The sequence below is a fragment of the Sinohyriopsis cumingii genome, chromosome 14 (assembly GCF_028554795.1).
Source record: "Sinohyriopsis cumingii isolate HCF-2022 chromosome 14, ASM2855479v2, whole genome shotgun sequence".
Classification (NCBI taxonomy): Eukaryota; Metazoa; Mollusca; class Bivalvia; order Unionida; family Unionidae; genus Sinohyriopsis; species Sinohyriopsis cumingii.
Genome location: NC_142974.1, coordinates 6,493,746 through 6,506,161, shown reverse-complemented (window position 1 = coordinate 6,506,161; position 12,416 = coordinate 6,493,746). Strand labels below are relative to the sequence as shown.

Genomic DNA, 12,416 nt, shown 5'->3' with positions numbered 1-12,416 from the left:
AAACTAGTGACCTCTTGCTTGGCAGCCGGAACACGCAGACAAATATTGGTGTTTATGTATCAAATGGAAGGGTAATGCGTGGTTATCCGTCCTTGTCTTTGAATTGAATTAATCCAGTTGTATGCACTTATCACATTTCCAGATGACAATCTTCTTGCCGGATGGACGACTCCAAGACAATGCACGATAAAGTGCATGATGGATTTAGCTTCTACTCAGATTGATAATTTTTTTATGAACAAATATGGTGGGAGAATGCGGTGAGGTGAGGGCTAGTGTTTATCCAAATTTGTATTATAATTGTATTGAACTAGTTGTAATCACCCATCACATTTCCAGATAAACAAAAAATATAAAAGTACATGCATATAGCTGCATTTTCCCTTGCAGAAAGGATAACACCTAGCAAAAGTAAGCTAGATCGCAGGAGCATTAATGTTCATACTATGGTTTATAACATTTTTTTTTTATTAACATATATATCGGTTATGTGTATGTGGTGGGTAGGTGTACGTGGTTATCTACCTTTGTATTTGAATTAAACTGAAAGGACAACTCCAAGAAAATGCATGCTAAGGTGCAAGAGGCTCTTAGCTTGATAATCAAATAGATTTATTGGGGCAAAAATAAGTATTGGCTCATTGTTTTTCATTTTCGCGCATGTCTGAGCCAGCAGGAAGAACAGAGTTCTGCAACCACACATATTATGTCAGGCAAGTATTTTCTATATCAAGCTTTTATTTCTGGTTTTGTTATTTCTTCCAGAAAACAAGATACATGACTTGTCCGAGAGTAAACTATCTTGTTCAGATAGATACAGCTAACGAAGCCTGAAGCTATCACACATTTCCAATAGCATGCGCATACAAAGGTTGACCTAAATTCAAATTGATGGATGTATGTGGCATAATTTTAATGTGATGGTATAGGGGATGAGCTTTCTGTTACCTCCATTTCTCAAGCCTGGTATGTCAGTATCTGTTATTTTCTTCAATTCTCTACATATGATGCATCCTTATCTAAGACTCAACAGATAACCAGGCCACTTAATTGACCATGTCACGTGTACCAAGTTAATAAATCAAGACCTCTGTTTCAACCCCTGGGTTTTGCATATCTATATTACTGAGATTGCACACATTATCATAAGAATTAATACTACACAGTGACAGGTTTTTTTGAACATAAGGGACTGATCATTTCATTTTCAAAGGTGGTGCTGGTGATGTTTTTGAAACATTTCTGACTTTCCAAATAGTTTGAAAAACATTCTTGCTCAGATCAAACAAAAGAAAAATGTTTGAATCCATTATAGCAGTTGAATAAATAAATATATATTCCTGAGGAGCAACAGAAATAAATTTCCTGGCTAACAAACAATTGCAGCTCTCACCCTCGTTAAATAGTCAGCCCTAAATAGGTACATAAAATTACAATGACAGTACATTATTGGACAAATTTTCAGGACCTTGGGATGCACATCGTTATCCAAAATATAATGTTACCTCATCGCACCCTTTTAGCCTGCAACAGTGATGCTCCAATGAAGTATCAGGGACAAATATAACAACAACAAAAACCAGAGTCTTTTTTGTCCCTGCATACCATAGTGAGGTCATAAAAGTTCACAATCATGAAATCAAACTCTGACCTTTAAGACAGAGTGTAAAATTACAAGGCATACATCAAATATTTTTAAAGAGTGGAAGTGACTGAAACATGTGATGCCATGAAAGTGAGAAATACATGGTTCATCCCTATACCTCAAACAACTTTTATGATATAAACTTTAAAGTACAAACCATTGACCTTGACTCCTCAAACATGCAATGAGACACATTTTCAAGCGCCAACCTATAAGCATACAATTTCCATCTCATTCAACAGCAGATAAGTTAGAAAGCATAAGAACAACTGTGGCTGAAACCAGACTACAGCCTGGTGACCCTGACCTTGAAGCTAGGTACCCCCACCAATGTGGTTTATGACACATCTCTGATATAAATACAAAGTTGCATCCATTAATCTTAAAACAGCACAAAGGCTACAGAGTTGAAAGAAAGTGTGAGTGTGTGATTTGGGTTTTTAATGTAGCTTTAACAATTTTTGTCATATTGCTACGATGTCTGCAGTGTGACAGTTTATAGTGATGTCTAGCACTGGGGCATCAAGCCACAGACATACAGCATGATGTTCCACCGAGTCACATTATCCTGACACCTGGCCGACCAGTCCTAACACTAACCTCTAATGCTGAGCACCAAGGGAGGCAGCTGTTAGTAGCATTTTTGTAAGTCTTTGGTATGATTCGGCTGGGGATCGAACCCATGACCTTCCACTGCCAAGGCGTACGCTCTAACCACTAGGTCACCAGAGCGGTGAAAGAAAGTGTGAACTAGTTGAAAAATATTGAGCCCTGACCTTCACCTTGTGTGGTATACAAAACATTCCAGTGATGATGTAAATGTATACCAAGTTTCAATCTTAATCTCAAATGGCTTTAAAGTTATAAATGGAAGGGCAAGCATGATGGGAACAAAATATCAAGGTTATCTTGCCCTTGAAAGTAGTAACCCCATGTCTAATATGCAACACACCTTCTAGCAATAATGAACATGTATATAAAGTTTCATGATTTCATCTCAAATAGCTTTAAAACTGTAAAACGGAAAAGAAAGATTGATGGAAAAGTAAAATATTGAACTGTGACCTTGACCTTGTGAAAAGGACCCCCCCTTCCCGTATGGTATGGACACATATTCTAGTGATGATGTACAAGTATTCTACATTTCATCTATTAATCTCAAAAAGAAATGGAGAGGAACAGATTGATGGAATGGACAATACTATGCATCAACATTTCTTCACAAAGATGGACAAATACAGAACTTCCTGAAAGTACAGTACATTAGATTGTTTTCCAAATTTACATCAAACAGTTCAACATTGTTTGCTAAAGTACATTATGTGGGTAAAACAGTTGCAGCACCATACATTATTCTTAAGGAGACATAAATATCTTTGTCAAGTGTAAATAGTTTGTCAGGATGGCTGACATGACAGGAAAACAATTCCGGACAGCAGTTTTGATATGAACTGTTTATTTACCAAGTTTTAGTATACATTTATTAAAATTTGTAGTAATATTAATAATAACAGTAATGATCATTTTTAGCCACTCCATGCTGATAACACAGGAACATAACCAATATTTACAAACTGATTATATTGGAATTCTGAGTATCAATATATATAACATTTTATAAAAGGAATGTAATAAAATCAAAATCTAACACTTGTAAACAGATTTTTAAGCAACAGCATTATGCCATAGGAATGTTTTCCAAAAGAAAATGAAATGAGAAGTATGTACTAATTAGTACAAATGGGAAGTACATACTAATTAATACTAATGAGAAATACATACTAATTAGTATAAATGAGAAATACAGAAATACATACTAATCAGTACTAATGAGAAGTACATACTAAAAAACCTAACTTAAAAGTAATGGTGGCTAATTGAAGGATCGCTGAACTTTTGGTCTTCTAAGTTTCATAACTTTTCTCTTTCTGCTGAGATGAACAAAGACTTTTTCTGAAAGGATATTATATGGGAAGCATAATGAATAAAAATTTAATCAATTTCATTTTTTCACAAAGAAATAGAACCTTAAAATCTGAACTGTAAAATTATGTCTTAATAAATGTTCCTCTGTTACCTATAAAATTATATATAACTAAAATTGTGTCATCATGAACCCAGTTGGATGTTATATAACCAGTTGTATGTTATACAGCCTGTCATATGTTTTATAGCCAGTTGTATGTTATATATCAAGTTGTATGTTATATAGCAAATCATGTTATATAACCAGTTGTGTTATATAGCAAGTCATGTTATATAACCAGTTGTATGTTATATAGCAAGTTATATGTTATATAATCAGTTGTTATATAGCAAGTAATGTTATATAGCCAGTTGTATATTATATAGCAAGTCGTATGTTATATAGCAAGTTGTATGTTTTATAGCAAATCATGTTATATAACCAGTTGTGTTATATAGCAAGTCATGTTATATAGCCAGTTGCATGTTACAGAGCAAGTAATATGTTATATAGCCAGTTGTATGTTATATAGCAAGTCATATGTTACATAGCTAGTCGTATATTATATAGCAAGTTGTATGTTATATAGCCAGTTGTATGTTATATAACCAGTTGTATGTTCTACAGCATGTTATATGTTATATAGCCAGTTGTATATTATATTGCAAGTCATATGTTATATAGCCAGTTGTATGTTTTATAGCCAGTCATATATTATATAGCAAGTCATATGTTCTAATGAACTATATTACAGATTCATTATAAAAATTTTGTTTCATGCTACAGGTATTTATTTATACACCCAGAATTTAATTTTTCAAAATTACCATCTATCAAATTTCAGATCCTGTATTCAGATCTAAGCTCTGTATGAAAACAATGGCCCTGACAGGGGTCACTAATTTCCATTCATGTCTTCAATGTCACAACAGAAAATATATTTAACAGTTCTGATGTAAACATGTAAAGAGAGATGTTCATTTTTTGTGTCTATTTCTAACCAATAATGTAGAAATTTAAAAACATGTTCTGCAATCAGCCAACCACCTTATCTTAATGTCATATAGATAAAGGTATGAAAATCAAATTAAAAAAAAAAAAAGAAAAACGAAATCTCAGTATAACTGTACATGGCAGAGACCCAATTGTAGTCAATGTAATTATGCATGCTTAATATGGCAGAGCAATACCTTATTATGATAAATAGGTAAAATACAGGGCAGTGTTTGAGATACACGTATTTCATCCTATTCTTCACTGCTGCAAATAGAAAAGTCTGCCATTAACATTCAGTCTCTCTAATCCTTAGACAGCAATTGTAAACAAATATGGTACCTTTCAGAAATGTCGCTGTAACTGAATGTTTTCAAAGTTATCAAGCATTATTCCTTAGAGTTTTTGCAAGCTGAGATTTCTTTGTTTCTAATGATGATAAATTAATAATAGGTTAAAAAATGGAATATTATTTTGTAAAACTAATCTCTGTGTGAGTATCAATTAACAGATAAACAAGTAAGCTTATACATCTAAATACTTTCAAAAGTAATATGTTTTCACAAAGCACCAGTTTAACAATGCAACCCTCAAAATTCAGTTTTCACTCTTAATAACACATCAGATGGGATCCATAAATGCTGATCAAGTTAAGAATCAAACTGTGGTACACAGAGAACAGCATTAGAAACAGAAAAGGGGTATACAGAGAACAGCATCAGAAACAGAAAAGGGGTATACAGAGAACAGCATTAGAAATAGAAAAGGGGTATACAGAGAACAGTATTAGAAACAGAACACTGGTATACAGAAAACAGCATTAGAAACAGAACAGTGGTAATCAGAGAACAGCATTAGAAACAGAACAGTGGTATACAGATAACAGCATTAGAAACAGAACAGCGGTGTGGTGAGAACAGCATCAGAAACAGAAGAGAGCTATCGTGAAAACCACATACGACCCAAACTAGACTACAGCAGGAATTATCAAACTCGTTCCAATATTAACGCTCAAGAAAAAGGAAATCAAAGATATGATATTAAGTTTCATACTGCTTTCTTTTCACCATTATCAATTATGCATCTGATAAACTGCCTCAAAAAAAAAAAATGATTACATTTTAGTCATTGGGTCCATTGCCAAAACCACATTACATCAGAAATCACGATATAAAGACATTGCGAGGGCATGCTATATCACCATGTACATACCTATTAATTCCGTAACAGAGAATACTATTAAATGTAAGCAAATAACGCCACAAAAATGAACAGTATCTCAACAAGAGTGCAGTAAGATGAGCAAGAATAGGCAAATAACATAGAATCATGCAAATTCTGGCATCTTCAAATAAGGACAATAAAACAGAATTACTAGAAAAGGACCTAAAATACAATTTGACATAAACCAATTTGCTGAGAAATCTTGTAATGCCATTCAAAAATGAATATTAATTAATAATTATACTTCTTCAATCTAATAAACAATTAAAACCAGTTGATTACCATATTTAGATTTGACCTGGATGCCAGACAAAATTCTAATGATGAATGAACAATACAACAAACAACTTGCAATATATTTGTTAATATCTTCATAATATATAATACATTGAATTTTATATCATTTGCAAGTAAACGGGCACCTGCTGTATCTACACATAGAAAACCTCACACTTTTCATCACCTAACGTAGAACCTTGGTCATTCATATCCAAGATATGCCAACTAATTTCACAATGGATAAGAAAATATATACTTAAAGGAAAACTGTTTTATAGCCTTATCAAATGTGTAGTACTGCATATTACATTTAAGATGGCTAAACTATTTCTGGTCGTGTATGTATAAACAAAATATTTACCAACCCAAATATGACATATTTACATGAGATCAGAACAAATGGAATCAATGAGCAAATATTCAACAAAAATTCCCTTAAATGAAGCCTAACATATGATAAATACAGTAACACCTTTCTTGTATGAGCACTGTTTGGAGACCATCTGGATTGAGAGACTTGGTTCTCAATGTCGATTTTTAAAATCTAAGGTACCAAAACCTCTTAATAGAGGACTAGTACTTTTACAAATGTTGATAATAATAATAATAATAAGTCCATGACCTACATGTTGACAAATCTACTAGGCTGGCTCAATCAATCCATGTATGTATTACAGTGGCCAAGATGTTTAGAGTTAATGTGCATTAAGAATGCTATTAAAGCATCAAGTCCATGGGAGATAATATCAGTATGACTTCATCATTCTGAAGTAATATTTCCATGACGGCCATTGTTGCAGCACTGATGAACATCAGATTAGCACCATTTCTGTTTAGGGCTGTTCCATTTAAACATACATAGTACCTAGGGAAGGCAGTTTTTAAAATAATATATGCTAGGGTACTTTTATTTCAAAGTATTCCTAATAAAATTATAAGAAAATTCTAAATTGCATCTATGGGTGAGTACCCCTAATTAAAAGGGCCTTCCCGGGGTTCCAGGTAAGTTTTACTGTAACAGCCTATAAGACGAACCAGACATAAGAAAATTTCAAGGAAAACCCCATGCTGATGTGACCATTTATTCAGGAGGAAAAATGAAAAGATTTTCAAGATGTCCACTGTGGTGGCCATATTGGATGTCCAAGCATGAAACAATTTCATTTAGGACCAACTGGACCATGGGATGAATGTGATTGTTTCATGGCCATCCTCCAAATAGTTCAGGACAGATGTACATTAGACACAGCACTTCTGCTCTATGACCAATAATGACAGCTCACATCATACTGGAAGTTGCTGATTTAAATTACATCTATTTTTGCATAAGAATCATTGCAAAATCTTTATATACCCAAGTAGCTTCACATAATAGACTTATTAATTTCAGATATGATTCGATATAGCAGTTACTGAATTGAAATATACTCACATTTAAGGTTTATAAAACATATTTCCACACTGGGAAAAATGGTTTCGAACAAAAATTAAAAATGAACACTGGTATCAGCTCTTCTTGCACAACGTAGTCTTCAGGTTTAACCTTACACAAGTTTTAAGTCGATATAACTTTTATAAAAATAGCTGACTTCCTTCTGTGAGCCTTGGAAAGAAAAGTACCAAACCTGATCAAATTTTATAAAATTTATATGACATAAATAGACAATAAACAAATTTGTTTTAAATCAGCATAAATTAAAAGTTCTATTTAATGCATTACAAAAAAAATATTGGTTTTACTGACCAGACCACATAATATTAAAGTGAAATGACCTTGAAATACATCTGAATGCTTCAGTCATTACATTTCCCCTTGTGTAACATTATGTCATGAGGTTATTATGGATGCTACATGTCTGAAAATTTAGGTATATTAATTTAAATCATGACTGAATGTAATCTCACCAACAATGATGTCAACTGATGACTTCACACCAAAAACCTGCAACGGTTGAAAGCAAAATGATTCCCATTAAATTTGGAATTACAAAATGCATCAACATTTGAATATAGTATTTAACATTTGAACATATGCATTAACATTTGAATAAATTTCTCCAGCATAATATAAACATTTTATAAATGAAATTAACAAAATATACAAATTACCTGCAAAACAATTCACAAAAAATGAAGCATCTTCAATGGCATGGCAACAGAAATTGTATTGCTCTTTAACATAGTCCTCCCTCACTACATTGTTCTTCAACAGTTATTCATCACTACAGTGCTCTTTACCAAAGTCCTCCCTTATTATAATGCTCCTTAACAGTCTTCCATCATTACAATGCTCTTCAACACAGTCCACCCTTACTACAGTTCTCTTTATCACATTAACCCCCTGGAGATTTTTGTCGTTTACATCTGAAATTCGAGTAGGAAACACATTTTGAAAGCTATTTCTGAATACATCCTAAAACATCAACTTCCAGGTGATCTTCCAATAACATAATGCATAGATGTGTTAGAAACATCATTTTTCATTGGCTATTTGGCTCACGCATGCGCAGAAGGGTAAAAGTTGGAGTTCTTTTTTTGTTTTTTTGCTTAACAGAAGGATATTTTCATATCGAGACCACTCTTCATTCCAAATGCCCATCTCATCCTACTTTTTGCAAAGGTTTATGTCTGTTTGCAGTTCATACTGGTCTGCCTTAGATCTGAGACCAAAAAGTCTAAAATCCAGACACAAAATTGGCTTCCGACCACGGGCAAATTTTGGGTTAAAAAAAAATCGGGTCCAAAAAATGAGGTTTTTCCCTCTGTATTTTGTAGTGCAACATGAAATTCCAGATTATTTGATATCATTGTAGAGCTACATCTGTCTACCTTTATATAATACCACCCACTTTAGTGTATCATACCTGACCTTGATGCTACAGAGCTTGGCAGTAGCCTACTGCCTCCTGCCACATAAACTCATCATCAGGGGTTAATGAGTTAACACAGTCCAACCTCTCTAAAATACACTTTAACATGTCCTCCCTCTCTACAGTACTCTTTAACACAGTCATCCCGTACTACAATGCTTCCTCCCTTACTACAGTTTTCTATAACACAGTCCTCCTTCTCAACAAAACTCTTTAACACAGTCATCCCTTACTGCAATGTTATTCATGGTGGCCATACAAAAGGACTGAAGTAGTTTTCCACTGAGTTATCTGATACATAATATTTCTGTTAAATAATCAAATGGGATCATGACTGTATGTCTTATACATGTAACAATCTTACAATGAGGCACCTTATAGTGTGTGTGTGTGTGTTGGTGTGTGTGTGTGTGTGTGTACACATACATTATTAGGGAAGAGGTTAAATGTTGAATGCCATGCTACTGGTATGACGGCAAAGTTAAAACAAAATACAAGTCATGTCTCACAAAACAAAATACAAGTCATGTCTCACAAAACAAAATACAAGTCATGTCTAAATTACAGTACCACTACTGCTAAATAAAAGATTAAGATGGAAACAAATAATGATCTTTTCTACCATCAAATATGAACAGAGTAAAAAACCCTTCTGAACTGAAGAAATAGAACCTAAATATTTACAGTTATTATAATACAGTAAACCTTGCTAACTTAACATTAATCTCTTCAATACTTCAGATCACCTGAATGACTTCCTGTGTAAAGCCTTTTTATCAGCAACATGAAAACTCATGCTGAAAATTGTGTGCTCACAGTACGTATTTATTTTGGATGCTACTGGACTGAAAATTATCCTGTTAAAATTAGACAAGTACAATCTCATAAAATCGCTCCAAACAAATGGCTTGCAGAAAAGACACCTGAAATGTTTTTAGTTTTATTAAACGATCACACTCATCAGCCTTTAACTGGCTTTTTAAAATGTATTTCTGTCACCAAAAACATCACATCTGTGTGCATATATCAAAATAATATTGTATTTGGTCTGAATTCTACATTAACTGCATGGGTATGTTGTATATTAAGCCTTATTATGATGGGTATGCTGCATGTTAAGCCACATTATGATGGGTATGTTGCATGTTAAGCCACATTATGATGGGTATGTTGCATGTGATGCCATATTATGATGGGTATGCTGCATGTTAAGCCACATTATGATGGGTATGTTGCATGTTAGGCCACATTATGATGGGTATGTTGCATGTGATGCCATATTATGATGGGGTATGTTGCATGTGATGCCATATTATGATGGGGTATGTTGCATGTGATGCCACATTATGATGTGTATGTTGTATATTAAGCCACATTATGGTGGGGCATATTGTATGCAAAACCCACAGTATGGTGGGGTATGTTGTATGTGAAACCATATTATGGTGGGGTATGCTGCATGCAAAACCCACATTAGGATGGGGCATGCAGCATGTGAAACCACATTATGATGGATTAGTTTGTATGTAAAGACCACATTATGATGGGGCATACTGTATGCAAAGATCACATAATGGGGCATGTTTGTTTTGTAAGTTTTATTGCCACTATTAGCTATATTATGCAAACCAAAGGGACTTCTCTCCCAAGGACATACCACTGAGCTACTGCAGTGTAATGGGGGTATTCTAATCCACATTATGATGTATTATACAAAGCAAAAAGCTACAAGAAAGTGAAATAAATTAGGCAGCGTTTCAGAAAAGAAATTCAAGTAAATAACGAAGCCGATGTCTATAACAGTGGTATAAAAAGAAATATGTTATATCATCAACATTTCTTACTCTGAGACAAGTTTATACTGAGACACTTCATGGCCTGGGATGACTGCAGTATGGGATGATAAATCCATTTTACTTTGAATATGGACTGAACTTCCAAATGGTCCAAATAATCGGCAATTTAATTTAATTCACATTCCAAATAATCATGGCAATTTAATTTAATTCACATTCTAAACCTATTTTCAATTAAGAATTCTTTTTGTATTGTCCAGCATAGTTTGGCTACTATGACGTAGGAAGTCAAAATCAAATTATTACATTTACTCAAAAAACATATCAATTGTTTAATTTTGTTTCTTTGTAAAAATAATACTATATAGTTATTGGTTAATTCAATTTATAACAACAAATCAACAAAAGTACAAAATGAGTGTATGCCCTGAATTCCATCATGTTTTTAGTTTTGTTTTCATGTTCAGTTTTGAAATTCCATTCATGTGTTTTGGGATATGTCCATTGGTCTTTTTATTATGATTCAAAAATATGGTTTCCTCTTCGCTCGAGAAATCGGATTCAGAAATCATCATACTGGTGTTCTGCATTTTCCCTGAAAGAGAAATAATATAATGGTTAGTCCATAACAATATTACATTATCACTTTTTTGACTAATATAAAATACAATAAATCTTTGATAACTTGAATATCAATTTAATACTCCAAAACTCATTATTACTCAAATAACTCAGTCAGTCCCAGTGTAAAAATTTATCACATCTACAACTATGGAAAATAGTGAAGCAATCAAACTTCAACAAAATATTTGGCCCAACAAAGCTTCAAGTAACTTATGTTCTACTGTAATACAGCCTGTGACTGCAAATAAACACTTTCTGATTAGTCAGATATTAAGTTTTTGTATGCTAAGGCAGTCTAATATGAGGCACTTTCTGATTATTCAACTGTAAAATTACTTTATAGTCAGACAAAATCTTGCATGACACTGACTGTTAAGGCAGGTGACTAATGTGCATGTCTCACCATTTTGGGCAAATTTCATGATAATTACAAAGTTATTTGGCAAATGTTAATAGATAGATGGACAATGCCTGATGATGACAATGCCTGACAATGACAATGGCAATGCCTGACAATGATGATGACAATGCCTGACAATGACAATGGCAATGCCTGACAATGACAACAGCAATATAATATACCTAGATTAAGACAGTGTATAATTACCTAGCAAATATAAAAGAAAATCCCCCACTGTCCAAAATACTACAAATACGATATACTACAAAATGTCTGCTTAATGCTTCAAGTCTCCAGCTAAACCAAAGCATATTTCAAATATCCCGCAAAAGTCAATGCAGCTTGAAAAGTAGATCGCTGTGCCTGTAACGAGTAGTATTTTGCAGTATAAATACAATAAGTTTCGTGCAACAGTGTCAAAGACACAACGGATAAATTATTCATTTATAAAAAGCTGTTATTCAGCAGCAGATCTGGCCTATGCTGCTTCCCTCTCTATAAAGTACCTCAATATAACACAGTATCTGATGTAACATGGTCCATAACATAACACAGTTCATGATATAACATGGTCCATGATGTAACACAGATCTTGATATAGCACAGTTCTTAATATAGC

At 33.5% G+C, this 12,416-nt stretch overlaps 1 protein-coding gene across 3 annotated transcripts in view; it reads right to left on the bottom strand.

Annotated features, from left to right (window-relative positions):
- Positions 1-3,084: 3,084 nt before the first annotated feature.
- The window catches only part of LOC149783145 (dyslexia-associated protein KIAA0319-like protein), a 146,871-nt gene continuing 137,539 nt past the window's right edge, over positions 3,085-12,416 (bottom strand). For all 3 annotated transcript variants that reach the window (XM_089931372.1, XM_089931370.1, XM_089931371.1), the window contains one exon: positions 3,085-11,368. In XM_089931372.1, coding sequence (XP_089787498.1) covers positions 11,211-11,368 — 158 coding nt within the window. In that variant the 3' untranslated portion in view covers positions 3,085-11,210. The remainder of the gene's footprint in view (positions 11,369-12,416) is intronic.